This window comes from Myotis yumanensis, unplaced genomic scaffold (assembly GCF_028538775.1).
Source record: "Myotis yumanensis isolate MYYU_CA2020_CCGP unplaced genomic scaffold, mMyoYum1.0.hap1 SCAF_3, whole genome shotgun sequence".
In the NCBI taxonomy this organism is placed as follows: Eukaryota; Metazoa; Chordata; class Mammalia; order Chiroptera; family Vespertilionidae; genus Myotis; species Myotis yumanensis.
The window spans coordinates 17,489,447-17,516,984 of record NW_027223754.1 but is presented as its reverse complement, the minus strand read 5'-3'; the positions used below and the strand labels follow the sequence as shown (position 1 = coordinate 17,516,984).

The 27,538-nt window shown below is 40.6% G+C and overlaps 1 protein-coding gene across 1 annotated transcript; it reads left to right on the top strand.

Annotated features, from left to right (window-relative positions):
• Window positions 1-409: 409 nt before the first annotated feature.
• On the top strand, window positions 410-27,470 carry PPP2CB (protein phosphatase 2 catalytic subunit beta). Its single transcript, XM_070408350.1, has 7 exons — window positions 410-553; window positions 15,265-15,474; window positions 17,068-17,241; window positions 18,256-18,345; window positions 19,972-20,133; window positions 21,983-22,101; window positions 26,776-27,470. Exons 1-7 carry the CDS (start codon window positions 452-454, stop codon window positions 26,846-26,848), a joined length of 930 nt encoding a protein of 309 aa, XP_070264451.1. The 5' UTR covers window positions 410-451; the 3' UTR covers window positions 26,849-27,470.
• The last annotated feature ends 68 nt before the right edge of the window (window positions 27,471-27,538 follow it).

Here is a 27,538-nt window from a genome sequence, read left to right as displayed (position 1 = left end):
CCCCGGCGGCACCACCCCCGCGCCTTATCCCGGCGGAAATGCCAGGGCGGTGACGGAGAGCCGGTGGGAGGGGAGAGAAAGGGCCAGAGAGAAGGGGGAGGGACCGGGAGAGGCCCCGGGCGGGAGCAGGCAAGCGGCCAGGTCCGGCGGGAGGTGCGCCCAAGCCCAGCGCCGCGCGGTCCCACCTCCCCACGCCCTTCACCGTCTCCGGGGCGCGCGGCCGGCGGGCGCGGACGACTGAGGGTCCCTTGGAGGCCGCGCGCCCGGAGGCGTCCGCTGGGCTTGGCCGGGGCGCGGGGCCCTTGGCTGCGCTCCCCGGCTCCTTCCTCTCCCGCTGGGAGCTGGCGGCGGCGGCCGGGGCGGGGAGCGGCGCCGGGGCCGGGGCCGGGGGCGGGCGGGGGTGGGGAGGGGGGCGGGCGGCGGCGGGGCCGGGGCCGCGGATCGGGCCGCCATGGACGACAAGGCGGCCACCAAGGAGCTGGACCAGTGGGTCGAGCAGCTGAACGAGTGTAAACAGCTGAACGAGAATCAAGTGCGGACGCTGTGCGAAAAGGTCAGAGAGAAGCGGGGGCCCTGGGGGGGTGGGGTGGCCATTCCGGGCTCCCCCAGCCCCGGGCTCCGGTGCCTCCCGGCCGGACACTCCCCACGGCCCCGGCCGGACCGCTCGCGTCGCTGGCCGAGGTGGGGCGGGGGGGTTCCGTGAAGGCGCGCGGGGCGAACGTGCCGCCCTGGGGGGACCCCCGCCCCTGATGGATAGGGTCGCCGACCCTCCCCGGGGGTCATTGCCACCCGGCGCTTCCCGCGTGGGCTGGCGGTCTCCGCTCGAGGTGCCCGCCCGGCCGTCCCGGGCCGACGCCGCCTCCGGCCCGAAAATGCGCCGAAAGGGAGCCCCGTGTCGTCCTGCCCACGATCTCGCCGCTGGACGGCGGGTTTCCGCGGGCGAACCGGGCCCCCGGGGACCGCTGCCCGCGCGCGGGGGAGACGGGCTTCCGGACGGAGGGTGACTCTCGGGTGGCGGCGGGTCTTCACGTTGCTTTTCGGAAAAAGGCAGAGAAAGCCTGACGTTCGGCCGCGGTGCCGGCTCGCGGCGGCGCGTGGGGGGTGCGTGCTTCCCGTGGGCTGGCGCCGGCCGGTGTTCTTCCCGCTTCTGCTCCGTGGGACTTTTGTTCTTGTCCCAGAGAATGAAACGGGCCGGGGGTTAGCCGTTTGCAGACTGGCTGTGATCTTCGACAGCCTGCTTCATTCTGTATCCATTGGCGTGGGGTTTGTTTGGTTTTGTTTTTGTGGGGGTTTTTTAGCCGCTGGAATTATTTTGGACTCTTGATCTTGTTTACTTTAAGATCTAGACTTTTTCCTTCTTTTATAGTCCTGGATTAATTCATCTTTTTTAGTCCTGGACTAATTTGTATACCTTTTTTATGTAAAAGTGCCCCCTGTGAAGGAGTGATGAGGTTATTTATTCTTTAATACTGTGGGGTTGGGTTGTGTTTTTTAAGACCTAATTTACAAGATTTGGTCATTATGTGTGGAAGTGAGGAGGCCTCATTAGTGCACTGGAGAATGACAGACTGTCAATTTTATTAATAAGGTGCTCTTCAAATTAAGCAAGGGATGGAGGGGTAATAGCCAATGTTAAGTTAGTGTTTTGAACAAGTTCCTTTATATTACAAACACAACGTTACTTAAATTGGGGAATTCATCTCTGTCAATAGAACTGCCAAGCAAATGGTATTTTTCGCCACACGAACGGTTCACTTACAGCTTCAAGTAGACTTTCAGTTTTCTTGTGTGATGACCTGTAATTTCATGGATCTTAAAATTTACATTTTAAATCTCGAAAGCTACCAAGTGAAATACCCAGTTTTGAAATTAGCTGAGCCCGTTAACGTTAACCCAGTGTGAATGTTATATATAAATTTGAAGTTGGGGGCAAAGGTGGGAGTTGAATCTGTTTTTCCTTCAACTCTGATAATTGTAAGATGTGTTCCTACAGAAGAATATTGTGCCACTAAATCACACTTGAGCCTTGCTCACTTCAGGAAGCTTGCTGTATTTGTCAAGAGAGGTTATTTTTACTTCAGTTCCTAAATAAATTGGACTACCAATACCTGCAACCTTATAGGTATATTTAAGCTTGTATACTATCCTTTTTTTTTTCTTTGAATATTTGTACTTTTGCACTAAACATGACTTTTTAAGTGACAATCCCCAGTCACTTATTTTTGTCCTCCATCCCTTTGATGGACTTGCCAGTGGGATGGAGAAATGTGATAGGATTCCTTTCCCTCTACCCTTCTGGGCAGTGCTTACTTTTGCAGCCCTTTCCTAGCAACTGTGCATCACTTTGTGGTACTGTACATATAGTCTGTCTTCTAACCATAGTCTAGTTCTATTTTTTTTTTTAACATATTTTACTGATTTTTTTTACAGAGAGGAAGGGAGAGGGACAGAGAGCTAGAAACATCGATGAGAGAGAAACATCGATCAGCTGCCTCCTGCACACTCCCCACTGGGGATGTGCCCGCATCCAAGGCACATGCCCTTGACCGGAATCGAACCTGGAACCCTTGAGTCCGCAGGCCAACCCTCTATTCACTGAGCCAAACCGGCTAGGGCAGTCTAGTTCTATTTTATATATCCACCCCATCCTCCTCTTTCCTGACAAGTGTAGTATTTATGGGTCACGAACTCTAGTAGTCAGCCCAAGTTCAATCCCTGGCTCCAAGCCCGATAGCTGTCTGTGTCATCTCTTTGCACTTCGGATTCCTCATCTGTAAGACAAGGGTAATAATATTTGCCAATCTCCCGGGATGGTTGTGAATATTAAGACACTACCCGGGTAAAGTCCTGACAAGAAATAAGCACCCAGTGAATATTCAATTATGGAAACCTAAAAATAAAGAAAAAGCTACTTCATCTTGTTTTAAATTTGTCACCCCATTTTCTTTTAGAAAAAGATGCAAAATAAATAAATGGTTTGGTATGACTTCTCTGGTGAATGGTACTTCAAAAGAGGTTTTCTATACTGTGGCTAGAGAACTCTGAAAAATGTGGTTTCAGTATTTCTTGAGGCCACTGTTATCTGAAGCATAAAGTACTGTAATTAGTAGCAATTTTATGAAGTAACTTTAATCACCACTTGATCTACTTAATACTTGTTCTACCCTTCCAGGGAAAGAATGGAGGCATATAGAAAGGATATAAGAGAAAAATTAAAAGTTGAGCCAAATTATATGAATCATCTTTTTGTTTAGTTCTTTGTGACTAGATTTAGTTTATTTTTTTTTTTTTTACTAACATGTTTTTTTTGGGGGGGGGATCTATTGGAAATATTACTCTGTAAAAAGTTACTTTATATGATAATGGGTTTTGTTTTGTGTTTGTTTTTTCTCAAAATTAAATATCTATTCTAACTCAAATTATATAAAAGCTTAAGGAGTCACCTGCAATTAAGACCGAAGTGTACTGGTAAAAGCCCTATTTTGAGGTACTGGCAAAAATAAAGTCCATCCTAATGCCAGTTGGAGAATAACTACAAAAAATATGGGTATGAATAGTTATGGTATGTCTGATCTTCAAGGTTAATGTCTTATCTATAGAAAATTGTTTGCATAAAATAGTAAGGCATATCTTCTGAGAAGACTAGCTTTTAACATTAACTTAAATTAGCAGTCCAACTTTTGAAGCTCATTGTGAATTTGATTTCCCATATGTGTATAGAGAACTTGCTTCTGTGATTCATTCCTGCAACAGCACAGCAATTGTAAAAGATGGCATGCCTACGGAGCCAGCCTGCGCTGTGCAGGACATTCTGTGACTAGAACTATATTTAACTCTTGGTAGAGGCTCTTTGACCTGAGAAACTTACTTTGAAGAACTTTGGTGAGGATACTTTACATAAGTAGGGAAACAGCCTGTTTGTTTGTTAGCAGGTCATTATTCTGATTATAAAGTACCTACTTAGAAAAAATTTGAGGCTTGTATAGGAATATAAATATGAAAATTTTACATAGGACTACTGCATCTGTTTCTGGATTCCGGCCTCAGCCTTGTAATAAGCAGAAATAGCTTTAGGATATTACTTACTTCATTAATGTGAACTAGCAGGCCTAAATTTCTGAATACCTAAAACCATCTTAATGAAGATTAGATCTTGAAACAAATGAATGATTTTTGTGAGTTAAGAAAAATATCTTGGATTGCTTTTCTTTGGTAGATTGTAGATAAATTTAATATATATATTTTTAATTTTATTATTATTTTTTTAAATAGTGGTTTTAACAGCCAAAAAGCCTAACTGGTACCATTTTAACTTCTCTTGAGCAAGTAGTGTCAGTTTGGTGGTCCATCAGTAAGTCTAAAATAGTGATGTAGGAAGTAGCTCCTTTCTTTCTCACTATAACAATGACATGATTATAGTTCCATCTCTGAGGTAAAAATCCAAATCTACTGACAACAAATTACCATTTTCCATACTTATGTAATCCAACTTCAAAGCAGACAGGTAAAGAAACTAAACCAAACTAGACTAGCATGAGCTGCTAATGAAGAGAAAGCAGACTTTAAAATCAATCATTTCTCGGCTGCTTTTATGTGTTAAATTATATCCATTCTATACTAATAGGGTAATATGCAAATTGGTTGGGACGCTGTCACAGTAGACAGATCAGCAGGCTGAGTGCGCAGCAGGTGGGCGGGGACTTACAGCGTTGGGGATGGGGGTGGGACCGGGGTGGGGGCCTCCATGCGCCTGCGCTGGGGGTCCGCAGGCCTCTGCTGCGTGCGGCCCAGCTGGGGGTTCCACAGACCTCCCCTGGCTCCAGCCTACCTGTCTGGGGCAATCCATTGAGGAGCCCCAGATGGGTGGGTGGGGCCTACCTCTTTGGGGCGATGGATCGCGGGGCTCCCACACTGACAGGGAACAGGCCAGGCTGGGGGATCCCCTCCTCCCCACCCCGAGTGCACGAATTTCGTGCACCAGGCCACTAGTTGATAGATAAAATGAAAGTATTTACATTATAAATCTCCTTTTCACATGGAGTAGTTTTATTGGCTAATTATGCCTTTATTATAATTTGAAAATCCTGCAGAAATTTTTCCTCACTCTTTTCTGCAGGATATAAACACTATAAAGAACTTGATAAAAGAAGTCCTTCTTTTGTTGAAAGGAAACCAAAATGTCATAAATTAAAGATAAGATTAATGCCAAAATGGTCACTGCATTTTAAACTATATAAACTATTTTTCTGAACTTAGTTTTTCTAAGAAGAATGAAATTAAAATCAGACAGAATCTATGTGTGTGAGAAATTTGAACCTACTTTAGATGAAATAGGGATTTTGAGTTGTTTTGAACTGATTTCCTTATAACTTCTCCTTCTTGTAAATGTAGTGCAATGGTCCTTTAAAATAACGTGCATAAAGAAAACTTTTGTTCCATACCATCCCTTTATTAATGATCAGATGTTGTCTAAAGTTTCCTGTATGTTGCTTTTCAAGTCTGAATTTCCCTAATAATCGTTTTAACCAGGGGAATGAGTTCTGTGCATTACAGATACAATTTCCTTTCTAGGGAATGGGGAAGCTCAAGCTGATACTGGCTTGCTGTCTCTTGTAGTCTGGGTCAGGTGTTGTCCTTTGCAATCTGTCCTTTTACTGAAATGCTTTTGTGATAAAAAGAATTAAATTATAATCTTGAGGTACATTTTGATGTTACCAACTTGTACTATAATAGCACTATGACACAGTACAATAAAAATTGCAAAATTCCATTAAAGATCTGTTAAATAATATTTTATACAAAGACAGTCATTTGTTCTGAGAATGGGATGGCAGTTGAAATTAAGTGTCTTTCACCTATTCAGCCTTAGATTAAAGTTTATTTGAACTGACGTAGCATAGAATTGGGTGGGTGTTTTTTTTTTAATGTGGAAGATATACAGTGTGTGTACGCTTTAATTTTGCTCTTCCCATTTAATAAAGGAAAATAATTAGAAAGTTGCTTCTACCTTTGAAAGATTTCCACATGATATTTATGTCCTGGATAAGGAGCTCTCAAAACTGGTTCAGTGTAGTCTTGCCCTTCCTTTAGTAGCAAAAGAGACACTTGTTTTGCAGAAAATGAGAAAGAGAGGAGGAGCAGGAGGAGGAGGAGGAGGAGTTGGAGTTGAATAAATGTTACCACTGTGAATTTACACCATACATTTAACAAATTTCAGTTGTGTTCTTATGTGCTAAGACCCTATCCAAAATGCTCTAGATTGAGCTGTGAACAGGAGAGGAGACATGATAGATTTAATAGAATGTCGGGCAATGATTCTTACTAGGAAGAAAAAGCAGAGGGTAGGGAAAAGTGATGGACTTGAGCTTAGCAGGCTCTTTTAATAGAATGGTCAGGAAAAAACTTGCAAATTCTTCACAATGCGATATACTTTTGTGGGCTAAAAGGCATTAGAGGACACAGTTCCCAAGATTGCCCTTACTTCAGACACCAATTGTAAGTTTAGTCTGTCCCAAAACCACTCTTGGGTTCTGTAATTCACAGGAAGGATTCACAAAACTCACTGAAAGCTGTTAAACTCACGATTAACAGTTTATTACAAAGAAAGAATACAGATTAAAATCAGCCCAGGGAAGAGATGCATGGTCCAGAGTTCAGGAGGGGCTGTTGTCATTAATCTGCAGTTCCTCCAGAGGCGGAACTGATACCAGGTCACCCAAATCCCCCATTGTAAATCATGCTGTTAGACTGTCCAGTGGTCAAGGCCTGCAGGCAAAGCCTCATCAAGCAGGACATTCTGGGGCCTAGTGATGACCTCCCAGTAGCCAGGGGTAAAGGCCAGAACTCTTTGGGGTAAGGTTAATTCGTCACTATACAGGTTTTACCTCATAACAAATTTTGGGTGAAAAGAACTTTAATAATAAATAAGTAATAATGCCAAAATACATGAAGAAAACATGGGTAGATTTATCAGAGTATATGATGTATTCCAAGCTTGACGTTGCTTGGCATACTAGTACATACACTTGACTATTGTTGAAATAAAAAGAAAGGTTTGTTTCCTTGTATTTAAAAAAAAAAAAAAAAAAAAAAAGGTCCACTGTCATTTATGGAAGAACCTTTTAACGAAAGGAGAACAAGCACCCTGCTTACGTTAAACTAGCTCTGTAGAATTTTTAACTTCATTTAGTCTTGTTTCCAGTCTGTTCTGTGGCCTTTTTTTTAGATTAATTTGCCTAGAGAGTAGGGGATAACCTATAATGTTTTGTAGCAGATAGATATGTGCTAAATAGAGGGGGGAAAGAAAAGGATTTGTATGCTGACTCTGCCAAAACCAAATACAGTAGCTTTCTGTTCATACGACTCTGGCATGGGCACCAACGCAAAAATAGAAATAGAATGCTACCTGTTGGTAGACAGGGGAGTCTTGAGTATATTTACCTGTGTATTCTGCATTTCTAAAACATGGATAGAAGGGGAAATACTTTGTTCATCCTATTGTATGTGAATATCATTCCCAAATCTTCATTTTTTTCAATTCTCTTCCTAAGAGAGATTTGATTTATAGCAGCAAAAATATGTCTTAAATGAGTGAGAAAGGAAACAAGTTTGAAAGAATTGGGTACCCAGCAATGCTTGCAGCAATAGCAGCTATTTGCCTGAATGTGTCTATGCCAAGTGGCACTTACCATCCCCGCAGTTCTTCACCTTACAGGATTCAACATGGTCTTATCCGTGTCTTAGAGATAACTAAACTTCGGGTGTTAAGTCACATTTGAAAACATTCATGAGAATTGCATATAGAATCACAAGGTGTTCAGAAAGGATTTAACATAGCAGTCCTGAGACCACTATTTGTAGAAAGGCCTCATTTCAAGGTTGCCCTTGGCTGGTGTCTGGAAAATGGGTTTGTGGAGGGAGGGTTTCCACCATTCCCTGTTAAGACTGGTTCACTGTGCCTAAACTGTTTACGCAAGCAATGTGCTTTATACTGAACACATGCTTTCTCTTTGACAGTGTGAAATTTTGTTGGTACATGCTAGGCCGAGGGTACCTGTGTGACCAACTCCAAATCTTGGGCACTCAGTCTCTAATGAGCTTTCCTGGTAGACAGCATGTCATGTGTGTTGCTGCACGCATTAAGTGCACTTTGTGACTCCATGGGAGAGGACTCACGGAAGCATGTGCTTAATTTACTCAGGACTTTGACTCGTATGCCTTTTCCCTTTGCTGATTTTGCTTTGCATCCTTTTACTGTAATAAATCAAAGCCTTGAGTATGACAATATGCTAAGTTGTGTGGGTCTTTGAGAATCGCCACCAAACCTGGGAATGGCCTTGGGAACCCCAGACACATAGGTTTTTACATTGTGAATTCTAAGTATCAGGTGAACTGTACACTTCTACCCATCCAACATGTTCTTTCCCTGAAGGCAAGCAAAAGTGATCTCAATATAATATCACTTGGTGAGCTAGGACTCAGAAGAAAGGGTGTGAGTTATACCTTAAGTGTTTAAAAACAGCAGGGGTTTTAAAGAAAGGAAATGAAAAATTGGCCTGGCTCACTACTATGTAGATAAAAGCTCAGGAAGTATTGTAAAACACACACACACACTCTATATATCATATACAGTAGGCTCCCTAAGACCCCCAGTCAATACCTGAAACCTGGGTTAGTACCAAACCCTATATACACTATGTTTTTCCTATACATACATATGTATGATAAAGTTTTAATTTATAAATTAGGCAGTTAGAGATGAACAGAAAACTAATAATAAAATAGAACCGTTATAATAATATATACTATAATAAAAGCTATGTGAATGGCTTTGGGGCCATTGGTGAGTAAAATAAGGGTTATTTGAACACAAGCATTGTGATCCTGGGATAGTCGATCTGATCACCAAGATGGCTACTCATGATAAGTGACTAATGGGAGGGTAGTGTATACAGCATGGGTACACCTGACAAAGCATGAGTCAGGCTCTGGGGCGAAGTGCACAAGACTTCATCATGCTACTAAGAATGACTCAGAACTTAAAACTTAGGAATTGTTTATTTCTGGAATTTTCCATTTAATATTTTCCGACCTTGGTTGACCTCGGGTAACTGAAATTACAGATAAGGGGGAACTACTGTATCTTAACCAGTAGTTTTGTACAGCCTGTGCTGGGTTAAGCTAATACATCCTTAAAAGAACAATTGAATTGGACATTTACATTTTGGTGCTGCTTATTTCTATATTTAAAGTAAGACAATAATAAATTATCATGGTTGTATATAAAGCAGATTTCCTTTTCAGAGTTGGAACCATCAGCTGAATTGTGTTTTTTATCATAATAAATAGAAGACATCAGCTCCACTTGAACTTTCCAATGATTTGTACTATTCATTTTGATTATTTTTCTAAACAAAATTGAGAAGCTGTCTTATGGAATAAATTTGGTTTCATTTCTGATCTTTGACATTTCTGGGCCATTTTTCAGACCCTTTCGGAGATGCTTAATCTTCTCTAAATTCCCTTCAGTTCTAGTAGGAATTACACCTTTAGTGACTCCACCCTCTTTCCAGTCACATTTGTGATTGATTGTGATAACAGGGAACATGGCCTCAGCTGGCCAGTGAGGTGTGGCAAAGTGGCCCAGTGAGACTTCTGGGAAAGCTTTGTAAGATTGATAGGCAATGTTCCCTCTGGTCTTTTGACCATTCTGCTTGCTTTCTCTTATCTTTTTTTTCTTTCTTTTGCCTTCCCCTTCCCCTTTCCTTTTTTCTTTCTTTCCTCAATACTCACTGGAGGATATGTTTTTTATTACTTGATTCTAGGGGGAGAGGAGAGAGGAGAAGAAAAAATAACATCAATGTGAGAGACCGACAACAATAGGCTGCTTCCTGTGCACGCCCCAACCAGGAATCAAACCCTTGACCCTTCCGTGCACGGTATGACGCTCCAACCAACTGAGCCACACCAGCAGGGTCCGTTCTGCTTTCTTACTGATAGGATACCTGATACAGTGCCCAGAGGTGCACCACCAATTTTATGTCCATGAGATGGCAATTCTGTTTATTAAGGGTGGCAGAGAAGGTAGGTGGAGTCTGCTGCCCTGATGGCCCTTCCTTGAGCAGCTGTGCCAGTCCTGGGCTGCCTGCCTCTAGTCTTCTTATGTGAGAAAAATTAACCCACAGTTTAAGGCTTCTTCACTCAAAAATTTTTTTCAATGACATAATAAAATAATGTATTTTGCCACACAGCTAAGAATCACTTTAAAAAATTAGTCTGTAAGAGAATAGCTATTTCCAGATTATACATGTGGAAGGTAAGACTTCATATTGCAGGGATACAGGTACATAGATATCTAGTCTAAATGAATATATAGGATAGTAAGGTTCCATAGTTAGATTTGAACTGGGAGGCAAACCCATATTTTATGGAAGGCTTCTGTACATATTATCTCATTCTAACTAATTATAGGCAAAGAAAACATGGGCTGCATAGTTCTTGGGAAGTCTACCAGGCTGACTTAAGCAGAAACAGCATTTGTTGGAAGAATATTTGGCAGCCTAGAATCAAAAGGAAAGCTAGAGAATTTTGTAGAAATTAAGAGATTTGAACCAATCAAAGGCATATCTTAGAAATGTTTTAGAACACTGGTGAGAACACCTCTGTTGGAACATAATTTGCCATTGTCCTGCTTACGGTCACTTCCAATTAAAAGTATGGGCTCAGTGCATCCAATTGGCATAGATGGATCTGGAAATAGACGTTCTTTGTAAATCCTACAGTTCCTATACAAACTTTGATTGTGATTGTGTTTTACTTATTCTAATATCAGTATTCCAATTAGTTATTGTGATTTCCCAGTTATTATGATTTCTTATAGTGATTAAATTAGTCTGTTATTGACTCGGGTAGGAGACCAATGAGAATGGAACCCAAGACAAGGATTAAAGTGCTGACACTTTATTTGGGGAGTCTAAACCCAAGGATGTAAGATGAAGGAAAAAAATAAGGTGGGAAAAGCTATAATGCAATATGATATATTACCTTGGGAGGCAATTTATTTCCCTGGCTCCCTCTTTTCTTTCTCTTCCCACTAGTGGAGGTTCACTCCATGGAGAAGTGACTAACATATTTCCAGATTGTGCTATCTAGCCCTTAGCTCCTTCTCAAGAAGCCAGAACCTCACATTCCACCATGTGGCATTCCATCCGTGTCTTGAAGTGGAGGAGCAGCTCAACATAGTTAGAACCAAGGCCAAGCAGGTCCATAACTTCAGCTTAGATTCCAGCTCGGTGGCTAGGCAAGGATACCATCAATGATGAGAGCAGAGCAGTTCAAAAGACAGGCAGCTCCTTCAGAGAGAAAAAAAAAAGGAAGGGAAGCTGAAAGAATATACAAGGTTGTTTCCAGGTCTTGGAAATCATGAAACAGACATAGGTCTTGACTAAAGTGTCAGAGGTGACATTACAAATTAGTGAGGAAAGGATGGCGCTGTATAATAAATAATGCCAGGCCAGTTGGCTAACCATTAGGAGTGATAAAATTAAAATATGAGTCCCTACATTATACCATACAACAAATTACTGCTCTGGATCGAAGACTTGTTAAATATGAAAGCAAAAACTTGTGGGATAAAAATACAGGAGTGCCTTTTTGACTTTTGTGTAGGAGACAGTTTCTAAAACAAGACCCAAATAGCACAGACCATAAAGGGAGAAGAGTGATAAATTTGGCTATCTTAAAGTTTAGAAACAACAAAAAAAAAACTTTAGTAACCCTAAGCAAACTGAAAACACCAGCCCCAGACTGTGAGAAGACATTTAAAATGCATAAAACCAGCAAAAGGTAAATATTTATAATACTAAAAATAAAACTGGTACAAATCAATAGGGACAATATAAACAACCAAGTTGAAAAATTAGTCTAATTTTGTGAGTAGATATCTCACACAAAAATAATCCCATGACCAATAAACATGAAAAGCTGCATTTTAAATAGTGTTAGAAGTGCAAATTAAAAGATACTATTGCACACCCAGTAATTGACAAGAATGATAAAGTCTGCTGATAAAGATGCAGAGAAATACGAACTTATATGTAGACACACTCAAACTCTATGTTTTTAAATGCTCTTTAGATTATTAAATCCCAAGAGAGGCAGAGAAATGTCTGTCCCTAAAATTTCACTCTCCCACGAATCTTAGCTTTTGGCCTTTGTTGCCCAGAGTCACTTTTGCTACCATCACTGTAGGTTGTTTCTTACACTTAGTTTGTCCTTCATGGTTTTCTGTTAGTAATCTCTCATAGACCTAAAACTGCAATAAATAGCTTATTGGAACTTTATACATGACAAGTAAAGAGGCCCAAAATAAGCCTAAGAGACTCTTCTGGTGGGTTAATGGAAAGATACATACACTTACATCATATCTGTTTTGTTATACGCCTTCAGGTGCCCCTTTTTTTTTCTTTCTGATTTTGGCATCTTTTTCCTATTTAAGGAAAACTTACTAAATAGATGAGGTGTAATAAACTTGAATTTAATCTGATACTGTTTATTACAAATGCTGTATAAACTCAGGGCCTTCTAATGGTATACTCTAACTTGTCTCATCCTATATAATCCTATATAATAAAGAGGTAATACGCAAACTACACCTCATGTCCTCACAAGATGGCTGCCTATGACCAGGCCAGCAGGGGGTTAGTGAGGGATGACCAAATGACTGAACAAGGAGGCTGCATGGGGCGACCAGATCGGCAGGAGGGTTAGTGAGGGATGACTAAACAACTGAACAAGCAGACTGCGTGGGGCGACCAGGCTGGTGGGGGGCGGGGGGCAGTTGGGGGTGACCAGTTGGCAGGGCAGGGGCAGTAAGGGGCGACCATGCCAGCGGGGGGGCGGGGGTTGCAGCTGGGGGCAACCAGGCTTGCAGGGGGCACAGTTGGGGGTGATTAGGCTGGTGGGGGGCAGTGAGGGGCGACTAGGCCGGCAGGGGGGCAGTAAAGGGTGACCAGGCTGGCGGGGGGCGGGGGGACAATTGGGGGTGACCAGGCCGGCAGGGGGGGCAGTTAGAAGCGATCAGGCAGGCAGGCAGGTGAGCGATTAGGAGCCAGTGGTCCAGGATTGTGAGAGCGATGTCCAACTGCCAGCAGTTGGACATCCCCCGAGGAGTCCCAGATTGGAGAAGACCCCCACACACACACCGTGCATGAATTTTGTGCACCGGGCCTCTAGTTAAATATAAAATAGTTGGAATAAAGAAGTTGAAGGTTAGCTTATGAATTGGTGGGAGAATGTGTTTCCTTATAAAATAATTTGAGTAATTAATTTGTGACTTTTTATTAACCTATTTTAACCAGTAAATATGATCATCTTTTTAAAAAACAGTTTTATTAAGATAATTCCTATACCATACAATTCGCCCTTTTAGAGTGGACAGTTCAGTGACTTTAAGTGCACTCACAGATATGGATCCATCACCACAATTTTAGAACATTTTCATTATCCTCCAGAAGAAACCCTACACCCCTTAGCCATTACCCCTCCCCCAGATTTCCCAGCCTTAGGCAGCCACTAATCAATCTACTTTCTGTCTCTGTAGATTTGTTTATTGTGGACATTTAAATGTAAAATGAGCCATGTAATACACGACAATTAGCAACTGCTTTCTTTCACTTAATACAGTAGTACCCCCTTATCCACTGTTTCACTTTCTGCAGTTTCAGTTACCTGAGGTCAACCAAAGTCCGAAAATATTAAATGAAAAATTCCAAACGTAAATAATTCATAAGTTTTAAATTGTACGATGTTCTGAGGGGCGTGATGAATCTCTCACTGTCCTGCTCTGTCCCTTTGGGATGTGACTCATCCCTATGCCTAGCGTTTCCATGCTGTACACCCGCCCCTCAAATTAGTCACTTTTATAGCCGTCTTGGGTATCAGATTGACTGTTGGGGTATCACAGTGCTTGTGTTCAAGTTACCCTTACTAGTATTTTACTTAATGGCCCCAAAGCACAAGAGTAGTGATGCTAGCAATTCATATATGCCAATGAGAAGCCATCAAGTTTTCAATAAAGCACAGAAAAAATAATGATGTACCAAGATTACAAAGGTCTGAGGTAAGAATGAATCTTCTGCCCTGGCCGGTTTGGTCAGTGGATAGAGCGTCGGCCTGCAGACTGAAGGGTCCCGGGTTTGATTCCGGTCAAGGGCACATGCCCAGGTTGCGGGCTCGATCCCCAGTGGGGGGCATACAAGAGGCAGCCAATCAGTGATTCTCTCTCATCATTGATGTTTCTATCTCCCTCTTCCTTCCGTTCTGAAATCAATAAAAATATTTTTTTAAATAAAAATAAAATGGGAATAATCTTTAAAAAAGAAAACGTGTTCTGAATGATGGCAATGCATTGTGCCAGAAAGCATTGAGCCTATGAGAAGACTCCAGCAAGGGTCCCCGAAATGAGTAACCACATTCACATAACTTGTTATTACAGTATATTGTTATAATTGTTTTATTTTATTTTTGGTTATTGTTGTTAATCACTTACTGTGTCTATAAATTAAGCTTTATCATAGGTATGTAGATATAGGGAAAAAACATAGTATGGGTTTGGTCCTCTCGGTTTCCAGCATCCACTGGGGTCTTGGAACTTAATCCCTGTGGATAGTGGGAGACTACTGTGTAATGTTTTCCACATCAGTAGCATGTATCAGTACTTCATTTCTTTTTATTACTGGCTGAATAATACTCCATTGAACGTAAAATACCACATTTTATTTATGTATCCACAAATTAATGGGTATTTGAGTGTTTTCTATGTTTTGGTTATTGTGAATAATGTCACTGAGAACATGTGTAAACATAAGTTTTCATTTTTCTTAAATATATATATATATATATATATATATATATATATATATATATGAGTAGAGTTGCTGGGTCATAGAGTAAGTCTATTGTTAACTGAAGATCTGCCAGACTGTTTTCCACAGCAGCTGCACCATTTTACATTCCCACCAACAGTGTGTGAGAGTTCCAGTTTCTCCACATCCTCCCTCACAAACACTTGCTAGTATCCATCCTGTTAATTTAGCCATCCTAGTAGGTGTAAAGTGGTATCTCATTGTGATACTAGTTTTATGATTTCATAAGGCACATTTCAGGTCTCCCCCGCCCCCCAGATTTTCTCTTAATAAATAAGAAATGATGCTTTTAAGTTTGTGATAGAATTTTTTTTAATTGTTGATTTCTTTTTCCTAACAGGCTAAGGAAATTTTAACAAAGGAATCAAATGTGCAAGAGGTCCGTTGTCCTGTCACTGTCTGTGGAGATGTGCATGGTCAGTTCCATGATCTTATGGAACTCTTTAGAATTGGAGGCAAATCACCAGATACAAACTATCTGTTCATGGGCGACTATGTAGACAGAGGTTACTATTCAGTGGAGACTGTGACTCTTCTTGTGGCATTAAAGGTACGATTAATGAAGTTTAATTTTTTTTCAAGCTTTAAACCAACAAAAGGCAAAAATGTCAGTATTGCATATCATCTGTTCTGTGTAACCCATTCCGTTTATAACCCCTTAAATAATAGTTGATTTTACATCTTTTAAAAGAGGGTTGAGAATACTACATTAGACCTCTCCTGCCTACTTCTGGTATATCATTCTCTTGGGGAATCCATAGCTGAAGTCTTGGAATCATTTTTTACTTAATCACTTACCCCTCATGTTTAGTCCATTAACAGGTCTTTATCTGTTATCCCCGTGTCTTTCTGTTTTTACTGTCTCCATCCAATTTGTATCTTTATCACTTCACACTGTAATTATTGCAATAGCAATATTAGTAACTAATATTTCTGCCCCCAACATCTGACCCCTCCAAATTTTCCTTGCCCTTGCATATGCTGCCAGATTAAATCTCTTTTATTTAACAGTTTCGTCTTGTCACTTGCAAATTCTTTAGTGATCCCACGTTGCCTGTACACTCAAGCTCAAACGCCTTGCCCGGCCCTCTATGGTATAGCTTGAATTTGCCTGCCGGTAGTTGGTAGCATAAACATTTTGTGTCAAATCAAAGAATTTCAGTGTTCAGTCTGTCTCCATTTATTTCCTTATCCAGTTTCTTCACAAGATTACTCTGATTCCTTACCCCTCCTGTCAAGACTAAACTCAAGTTCTTCTTCCATGAAGTCTTCAACCATTTTCGCCTCACTCCTTTCCTCTAAATGACCATGAAACCTACTGCCCCACCCCTTATTTATGTTGCATAGCCGTTTATTGCCTTGTGTTATTTAGTTCACATCCTCTTTAGTGAGGTTTTGAGGAGCAGAAGTCATGTATTATACTTGTGGCAACCTCACCTAACTTTAGCACTGAGTTTAATGCTGGACATAGATGATGGATGCTTAGAAAATATGTATGAATGGAAGTACATATTTGCAGCTTTTGGTTAATTTGGTTTACAGAATCCGATGCTTTTCATAATTTATCAAACATATTCCTGACTAGTATACTATAAGGTCTGTCTCTATATTTTGTTATGGAAAAGACTATTAATACATTTGAAATCTTGCCTAGATTTGGTAAAGGCCTGTTTTTGTGTTTTTGTTGGCAAATACAATCTTCTCGTGGGAAATGGAAATTAGTCTATAGAAGAGTTTGTCTCAGGTCCAAATCTCTGCTCTTCATTATCCATTTAGCAGTAAGAAGTTACATTGTTCTGGGAAGACTTAGAAAACTAGTGATAAAGATGAAGGTATTTAAGACAGAATCAGATACAAGTTTATTATAGTGATATAGGTATCAATTAATAAGGATTCCAGTGAGGGTGGTATAAATAGTAATGAAGAACAGCTATCTGAAATATTTCATCATAATTTAATCAATAGGACCTGGTCATGAATGAGAATATTTTTTACTCTAAAAAGAATTTAACATTTAATTTACTAGCAGACAAAAGAGCCATTTAAAGAAGTAGGTCAGAGGTTAATATATTTAACATGACACTAATAAAAATATGATTTGTACCATGGGTTTTTTGTTTTGTTTTGTTTGCTTTTTCTCCAGGTGCGGTATCCAGAACGCATTACAATATTAAGAGGAAACCACGAAAGCCGGCAAATTACCCAAGTGTATGGCTTTTATGATGAGTGCCTGCGAAAGTATGGAAATGCCAATGTTTGGAAATATTTTACAGATCTGTTTGATTATCTTCCACTTACAGCTTTAGTAGATGGACAGGTGTGTATGTGTGTGCTTACATGGGGGGGCGCGGCGTAGAAGGTTGGGATGGGTTAAAAGTAGGGAAAGGTTTTCTCCTAGTTATTTAGGGTCTAGATTTATATGACGTGTTTTTTCATCTCTTTGGCTTTTTCTGCCTCTTTCTCTTATATTCAATATTTCAGAACAGGGATTTGGATAAGTTACATGCACATGTTCATGTTGTCAGATATGTGTTTAAATCTTTTAACCAGATAATATTCATTATTTAAAACTCAGCCCACCCGGCATGGCTCAGTGATTGAGCATGGACCTATGAACCAAGAGGTCACAGTTTGATTCTATATATTTTTTTAAAAATTCATTTATTAAGGAGTAAAATAAAGTAGCATTAATTAGATAAAGAAACATATGTTGACTATACTTACCAAAACATCAGAAAGCGTCTCATCAAAATCAGGAGAAAATGCCCTCTAAAGCTTGTATTATAATTCTCTCTGATTCCAAATCTCTAGAGGCTGGACATGGGAATAGGTGTTTTACCCCCAAAAAGACAAACAAAACATTTCCACTAACTTGTATTATTCGATTTTGTTTTGGAAATTTTAGCCAATTCACTGAGCAATAAAAAGAATTAAAAGGTATAAACATTAAGAAGAAAAGCAAAGCAAATATTTTTGCAAACATGATTATGCACTCAGGAAAATCAAAGAAACCTGAAGAACTTTTGAAACCAATAACAGGAATTTGTAGGGTCTTTATTAAAAGAGAAGAAAATTTTATACATCAGAAAATGCAATGATGGGTCATATAGTGTTGGGATTTTAAAGAAAAAAGACAAAAAATATCTTTAAATGTTAACAGCCCTCTCTCTTGTTTTTGTTTCATTTTTCATTGTATCTTACAAATTCTCCACAGTGAATATTTTAAAATATTATTTTGAAAAGAGCTATTAGGATTGACATTTGTAATTATTTACTTTCCTTTACTTTTTAGCAATTACTAAATTTATTTTGTTTATAAATTCATAAACAGATTTTCTGCCTCCATGGTGGCCTCTCTCCATCCATTGATACACTGGATCATATAAGGGCCCTGGATCGTTTACAAGAAGTTCCACATGAGGTAAACTTACTTTAAATTAAAAGAAAAAGAAACATAACCATATTGTAGTTGTTATGCCCAGATTTCAAGATTCCCAAGAGCCCACCAGGGAGCCAGCCAGTCCGATGCAGAAGCAAAGAGTCCTTTATTTCAAGCTAGCTCGAGCTCCCCTACCCTCCTTACTGATGCAGCAGCAAGTGGCAGAGAGCGAGAAGCCTGATGGGACCAGGAGTTTTATAGAGGGGTGGAGTAAGGGCAGGAGAGGGGACTGTGGGCCCCGCCGATTGGCCAGGCGTGAATCGGTGTCCCATTACACAGGATGTGGTCATAGTGATGGCGTGCACTTCCCTTGATTATCTTTGGTTAGTCCAGAGAAATCCTGGGTGTGGCTAGCAGAGGCTTCTTCCGGGAAGAAGCCTTTGCCGAGCACATGGCCCTGCCCAAAAATGGAGGACCCAGGGTAAGATGGAGGGCGCAGTCCCCGCCCCTTCACTGAGAATGCAGGGAAGGGCGGGGGCCGCGTGTCCGCAGGTTTGAGATCTCGCCCTTTCACTGAACACGGAGGAAGTCTTCGCCGTCCCCGGCGGGGGAATCATTCTGTGTTGGCTCTGGAGGCCTCCCTCCGCTTTCCTGGGGTGCTCTGGGTCTGGATGTCGTGGGGGATCCCCACGCTCCCCGGCTGCGGGGGCTCGCTGCTCCCCGGCTGCCCGTGAGGGCTGGGAGGAGGCCCCTTAGCCGCTGGGGGCTCCGTCGCCGCCGCTACGAGCAGCCCGGCCCCGCGGTCCCGGATGCCGGCCTGGTCCGGGTTCTGCCTGCTGCTGGGGCTCGCTCTCCGCCTGGCACTCGGGCCCTGGTCCCGGCGCCCACCCGGGCTGTGCTCCATCGCAGCATCGCGGCTCCGCTGTGAGGTTCAGGGCGTCCACGGTGTCCCACACGCAGTCCTGCACCCTCACCACCGTGCGGTTGGCATGGCGGAGCGAGTAGGTGGCCCGATGGACGCCGTCGCTGGTCTCCCCGTTGCCATAGAAACCCACGGCGATGCCGGCGCTGCACACCAGCGTGGCAATGACCATGCACCAGGCGGTGCAGCAGCAGTCGGCGTCCGGGTGCTCCTCGCTCTTGCGCCGCCGGCAGCACAGCCAGAAGGAGCAGAGGAGCAGGAAGAGGAGGTCCAGGGCGAGGCAGGCCAGCGCGTTGGCCCCGAGCAGCAGCAGCGCCTGCTGGCAGTCGGGGTCCTCCGGCCGGAACTGGCTGCTGGTGGGCTCCCAGCACAGGCTGAAGTGCGGCAGCCGGTGCAGGAGGTTCACCCACCAGGGCGCTGTGTAGCTGGCCCAGGCCATGGCGGGCCGGCCCCTCGGACACACAGCCACTGCACGGCTCCTCGCTGGCCCGGGGCATCGGGTTCAGGGGCCCGCCGACCCCAGCCTGGTCGCCCGCATCACCTGTGCGCTCCTGGGCCCGGCCCGGCCCAGCTCGCCCGCTCGGCGATGCTCGTTGGCGCTCGGCCGCCCGCGCCCGCCGCCTCTTTTGTCCGTCCTGCTCAGTGCGCGCCCTTGCGCAGGCGCACTCGTCCTTTCAGTAGTAAAGCTTAATTACTTAAATATGAGTGCTAATAATTTATAATAAGTACCTAATTTTTTTGGCCAGGGCCCGATGTGTGATCTGTTATGGTCAGATCCAGATGATCGTGGTGGATGGGGTATTTCACCACGTGGTGCTGGCTATACGTTTGGACAAGACATTTCTGAAACATTCAATCATGCCAATGGTCTCACACTGGTTTCTCGAGCTCACCAACTTGTAATGGAGGTATGTCCTTTTCCTACAGGATGGCGATCTTTGTTTCTGATAAATACATATGTCTGTAATAAAGCCTTCATAACTTGGAATAGTAGGAACATTCCTCACCATTATGTAAGTGAAAGGAGGAAAACCTTGGCCTGTTTTAGCAAGTAAGGAAAGTACTAGTTTGTTAGAGCAAAATTGTAACTCACTTTGAAGTCAGAGTCCTCAAATATGAGTATTTTAATACTTGCTTTATTATTCAGTTTCTTTCTTCTTCCCCCCTTCCCTGCACACGTTACATTATTTTGACTGTTTTAATGTCAATTGCAGACATGATGCTCATTTGCCCCCAAATTTCCATGTTTATTTATAAAAATAAGGACTTTCGTCTTACATAACCACCGTATACTTGTCACAGTCAATAAATTTGCATTGATCTAATATTTTTATCTAACCTAAACACTTTATTCAAATTTTAATTATCTCACTAATGGCGTTTAGTTGAATATGTCTATCTAAAATCTAATTCAGGATGGTGCTGCATTCAGATTTTCTTTGTTTTATATAATCTTGACATTTTTAAAAGTACAAGCAATTTTATTTTGTGTAAGTAGTTTTCATTTGTGATTTAACTGATGCCTCCTTATGGTTATAGATTGAGGATATGCATTTTGGTGGGTACGCCACATACTGATGTGTTCTTTTCAGTGTATCATACAGCGGTAATGAAATTTATCCCAGTGCTGGTGGTTTTAACTTAGATCACTTAGTTAAGGTGATGCCTGCCAGATTTCTCTACTATGATGTTACTATTTTGTAAATACTAAAGGAATATAAATAGAATGTAATACTTCCAAACCAGTAGGAGCAGTTTCAAAATGTAGGAGAAAACTTCACAAACCCAATAAAGCAAGAGGAGTGAGAGCATAATAAAGAACCTCAGTTCTTATGCTGAGGATAAATCTAATTATATCAGTAATCATAAACAATGTTAAATGGATGAAAATTTTTGTGAGAAGAGGAGACTCAAATTAGATAATCAAAATTCAGCTATTGGGATTTATGTAAAATACTAGAGGCCTATTGCACAAAAAGATTCGTGCAATAGGCCTTCCCTTCCCCTGGCTGCCTGCACTGGTTTTCCTTCGGCACCGGGGACCCAGGCCTTCGCTCCAGCCAGAGCCGCCTTCAAAGCCTTCACTGCTCCGGCCGGTCTTCAGTCTTCGCTCTGCCGCTTGGTGCCTACATATGCAAATTAACCGCCATCTTTGTTGGTGGTTAATATGCATATCTTGCTGATTAGCCAATGGGAAGCGTAGCGAAGGTACGGTCAATTACCCTGTTTGTCTATTATTAGATAGGATAATGATTAGAAGTAGAGGGATGGAAAATGGTTTATTGGTATACCAATTAGATAATTATCCAATATACAGCTAATCAGAAGAGGTTCCAAGATAAAAAGTGTAATGAGAAATGAAAACAGGTTATTAGGGAAAACTGTCCCAGTTCTCTAGGAAGAAATAATTCTAAATTTTTAATTACTTATTTAATAGAGTCAAAATATATAAAGCAAAATTTGACATAGTTTACAAGGAAACTCATATGGTGGGAGAAATTGAGTACACATCATAGCCAAGATTGCAAGCATAGATTAAGCCAGAACAGTGCATTTACTAAGCTCCATGTAACAATAAAACCCTGTTACCCAACAGTTGCGTATTCGTGCAAGTGCACAATATTAATGAAGGATACTATATAAAGTAACTTAGAAGACGGCATTTCCACAGAAAATACTTGTAATTTCTAAGTTTAACCTTCTCTGTGTTGAGATTATAATTTTATAGTGAAATACTGATTTTTTTTTTTAATGCAGGGATACAATTGGTGTCATGATCGGAATGTGGTTACCATTTTCAGTGCACCCAATTACTGTTATCGTTGTGGGAACCAGGCTGCTATCATGGAATTAGATGACACTTTAAAATATTCCTTGTAAGTTACCTTAAATTTTAATTACATATGATCACTTTTAGGAGGAAAATTGAAAATGTGACATAGGATTTCTGCTTCTGGAATAATGAAGATAGCAAACTATCTCCCCAATAAAAACAACTACTTAGTTAGAGAACATTATTTTAAACAGGTATTTCAAATTTTTGGAAACTGTTCTAAGTATATACAACAGATAGAGAAATACTTATTCTAGAAAATCTAAATCTGGGTAATAACAGTCACAGTTTCTGGAATTTGAGCCACGACTCTTTCCCTAGTCCTGGATCACGTGTATGGAAACTGTGCTAGGCACTCTGCTCTTCGTGGGTGTGGACAAAGAGATGGGGGCTTTTCCCCTTCCCTAGCTCCAGTTTCAGGGATATGGTTTCATCCCCAGAGGGGCATATGCCAGTATATCACACCTACCCCAGGCCTGGGTTTCAGATGCTCTATTCCGGAAGGTGCAGTCAAGCAAGCGAGATTCCCTTCCCCTCTCTAGCTCTTAGGATGGAAATTCCCTCCCGGCATGCATGGCAGGCAGTGTCATTTCCCAGCTCCTGCTCGTAGAATAGGAGTGACACTACAAAGTAGGTGAAGGGTGATCACCAGGTACAAACTTCTAGTTATAAAGTAAATAAGTTATGAGGGTGTGTAGTGTACACCACAGTGACTAGTTAATACTGAACTATATATTTGAAAGTTGCTAGGAAAATAGATTTTCAAAGCTGTGATCACAACAAAAAAACCTTGTAACTGCACACTAGCTTCAGCAAAATATATATATATAAAAACTAATGGGGGGAGGGGGAAAACAGCTCCAAAGCAACTGCATAGAAGTTCTGTTCAGGGTGAGAGGCAGCTCAAAAAGTTCCTCAGCTCTGCCTGAGGGAACTGATCTTACATAGAACTCCAAGCCTAAGTACTTTGTTGAACAATGAGTATCATGGCAGAGACCAATTAAGAGGGCTCTCATCTCTCTCATAATATTAGTAGTATCAAGCAAAACAGCAGAGCAAGGAGAAAAATAAGAGAAGAAAAATGAATAGAGGCTCAGAAATGTAGGACACCTTTAAGCACACCAATATAAGTGTATGGGAGCTCTAGAAGGAGAGGAGAGAGAAAAGGGGACAGACAGAATATTTGAAGAAATCATGGCTGAAAGCTTCTCATATTTGATGATAAGCATTAATTTACATACCCAAGCTCGACTAACTCTAACTTGGATAAATTTAAAGAAATCCGTAACCATTTATGTCATAGTTAAAATGCTGAAAGTCTAAAAAAATGTTGAAAGCTGTAAGAGAAAAATGACTTACTAAATAGGATAATCAGCTGACATCTCATCAGAAAGGCAATGGAACAATATATTCATTCAAAGTGCTGAAAATAAAAACTTAGCCAAGAATCTTACATCCAGCAAAATTTCAAAATGAATGCAAAAGAAAAATGTGCCCAGATAAGCAAAATGGAGAAAATTCAATGCTAGCAGACCTGCCAAGAGGGTCTTCCTTCAGCTGAAGGTGAATGACACCAGAAAGTAAATCAAATGCCTGCGCACGCACACAGTGGCAATTGTAAAAGCACGATTGCAACTTTCTTAACTGATTTAAAACCAGTTGCATCACACAATATGGACACATTTTGTGAAGTATAGTTGAACTTATAGGAAATGTAATATATACAAGTGTAGTATATTTGACAGTAACAGTACATAGAAGTGACACTACATGGTAACTTGAATCCTAAGGAAGAACATGAAGAAAATAAAAATAAGGTTAATATAACAAAATCTATAAATATATACTTGTTCTCCTTTCTCTTGCAACTTTAATGTCATAATATGTAAAATTATAAGTATTTGGGGATCTGTAACATATACAGATATACTATCTATATAACATCAGTAGCAATAAAAGGGAGGAGAATAGAAAGGAGTTATATAGGAGTAAACTATAAGGCACTACAGTTAAGTTAGTATAAATGTGTAGTAGTTTTATGTTGTGTATTGTAAGCTCTAGAGCAACCACTAATAAAATAATTTAAGAAAAACAATTGTAGCCCAGCCAGTGTGGTTCAGTTGGTTGAGCATCATCCATGCACCAAGAGGTCACTGGTTCGATTCCCAGTCAGGGCACATGCCCAGGTGGTGAGCTCGATCCCAAGTACGGGGCATGCGGGAGACAAGCCAATCAATGATCTATCTCTCTTATCGATATTTCTCTCCTTCTCCATTCTCTCTCTATAAAATCAATTAAAACATATTAAAAAATGAAAAATAATTGTAAAGTTATTAAAGAAATTTAAGTGGTATACTAAAAAATACCGTTTTAATAAAGCAGTTAAAGCAGGAACCAAGAAACAAAGAATACACATTTTTAAAATAGGTATAAATTCTGTCATAGCAATAGTATTAAATGTGAACAGTTTAAGCAATGCAATCAAAAGGCAGAGATTATTAGGCCATAGTTGTTTTTTAAGATAGTTTTATGATGTCTACAGGAAACAACTTACATTCAGAAATACAATACAGTTACTTCTATAAGTAGGTAAGAAGTAAAATGGTAGAAAAAAATTCACCATGCAAATAGCAACCACAAGAACACTGGATACACAAATGTCAGATTTCAAAAAAATGAAAAAAATAGATTTCAAAACAAAAATTGTTATTAGACACGAAGAAGGACATTTCATAATGATAAAAGAATCACACCACCAGGAAGATATATCAACTATAAACATGCACTCAACAGCAGAGCCTTAGAATATATTGAGCAAAACTAACAGAATCGAAGGAAGATCTAGATAATTCAACAACAATCATTGGAGACTTTATTATACCACTTTCAATAATAAAACTAGGCAGATCAATAACAGAAGGAAAACTGGAAAATGTATAAATGTGTGAAAATTAACACTTTTAAATAACCTAGTGTGTCAAAGAAGAAATCACAAGAGAAATTAGAAAAATTTGAGATGCATGAAAGTGAAAACAGACTGTGCGTAAACTTAGGGGATGCAGTGAAAACAGTGTTTATAAGAAAATTTATAGTTGTAAAGTCTATATTACAAATCAAGGAAGATCTCAAATCAAAAACCTAACTTTACACATTAAGGATCTGGAAAAAGAAAAGCAAATTAAACTCAGTGCAAGGAAAGTTTAGTGTGAAAATAAAATGAAATACTATGAAAACAGAAAATCAGCTAAACCAAAAGTTGATTATTTTCAACAAAAATGTTGATTATTTTTAACAAGAAAACTGGACTGACCAAGAAAAGAGGAGTGAAGATGCATTACCAAAGTTACCTTACTGAAATAAAAGGCATTATAAGGGGATACAGTAACTGTATAACAATACAATTAGGTAACTTGAAAAATTTCTAGAAACTACCAAAACTGACTCAGTTAAAAAGAGTATTTGAATAGACCTGTAACAAGTGAAGAAATTTAAATTCATAATTTAAATACTTCCTACAAATAAAAGCCCAGGCCCAATTGCCTTCTTTGGGGAACTGACCAAATATTTAAAAAGGAATTGACACCAGTCCACAAAACCTTCAAAAAACAGAAGAGAGGCATTACTTCTCAACTCATTCTTTGAAGCCTGTGTAACCCTAATACCAAAACCAAAGACATTTTAAGGAAACTACAGATGGATACTGTTAATGCATTTAAATATAAATGTGTGCAACCAAATATCAGCAAACTGAATCCAGCAATGTGTAATCCATGATGTAAAAAGGATTACACATCATGGCCAAGTGGAATTTATCCCAGGAATGCAAAGTTGGTTCGAAACGTAAAATTAATGTGATAAACTATATGAATAGAATAAAGGACAAAAAACACATGATCATTCCAGTAAAGCCAAACCCCAGCACCCATCTATCTATATAAAAGCCTAAGTGACCAGCTGGTAGCTATGATGCACAATGACCACCAGGGGGCAGACGCTCAATGCAGGAGCTGCCGAGCAACAGCAACTTTGCAGAGTGCCCTCTCACACTCCGGGACCCCTTGGGGGATGTCGGACTACCGGTTTTGGCCCGATCCCCATAGGCTAGGCCGAGGGACCCCACTGGTGCACGAATGAGCCTGGTCCTTTAGCTCATAATAAAAATAATCAAATAAGGGAACTTCCTTATTCTGATAAAGGGCATCTACAAAAAAACACATAACATTTTTTTAAATATACTTTTTAATTGATTTCAGAGAGGAAGGAATAGGGAGAGATAGAAACATCAATGATGAGAGAGAATCATTGATCAGCTGCCTCTTGCACGCTCTTACTGTAAATTGAGCCTGCAACGCAGGCATGTGCCCTGACCTAGAATCAAACCGTGACCTCCTGGGTCATAGGCCAACACTCAATCACTGAGCCATGCTGGCCAGGCTAACATTATTCTTAATAGTAAAAGGCTAAATACTTCTCTCTAAAGTCTAGCATAAAACAAGCAAGTCTGCTCTTGGCACTTCCATTTAACTGATAATAATACTGCAAACATTTTGTGCCAGGCACCGAATTGGACATTTCATCTGCTTAAATTTTCGCCATAGCTCTGTGAGGTAGTTTCATGGAGAACACCGGCAGTGACTTGTCCATTCCCGTCATAACATTGATTTGTTTACAAATTCAAATCCTTTAACTATTGGGTGTTTGTTTTTGCCGTTTATAGCCTTCAGTTTGACCCAGCACCTCGTCGTGGAGAGCCTCACGTCACCCGGCGCACCCCAGACTACTTCCTATAAGTCCCTCCTGGGAAAACCTGCCTTTGTATGTGGAAGTATCCTGGCTTTTTATATATATTTAGAAAAAAAACACAAGCAACAGTAATCTAAGTGTATCTGTAACAAATTGGGATCTATCTTGGTATTAAACTATATCATGGACCAAAATGTGCCATACTAATGACGAGCATTTAGCACAATGACGAGCATTGACTGAAATTTAGTACAGTTCTAGATCAGTCAGTCTTAACAGTTTGCCTGCTGTATTTGTAGTAACCATTTTCCTCTGGACTGTTCAAGCAAAAAACGTAACTAACCCCTTTATCTCCTTTTGCACTTCTTTGGAAATTTTAGTTATAGTGTTTAACTGGCATGGATTAATAGAGTTGGAGTCTTATTTCTAAGAAAAATTCACAAGCTAACTTCCTCTTAATCCATTACCCTTTATTTTATTGAAATGTATAATTAATTGAAGAAAAGATTCTTTTTGGGAGTATGTTGTCATAACATTGAAAGAGATTTCCCCTTCATTTAAACAGAATTACTGTTTTATGTTGACCTGCATATTTCTGTATATTTGTTATGACATTGCTTGCATCCTATTTGGTGTTCTGAGCAAATAAACTTTTCATTTTAAACAAAATCATTGGTTTATTGTGGTATACTTGAAATGAAAGTTTTATTTTGAAATTGGATAGAAAATCTCATAGT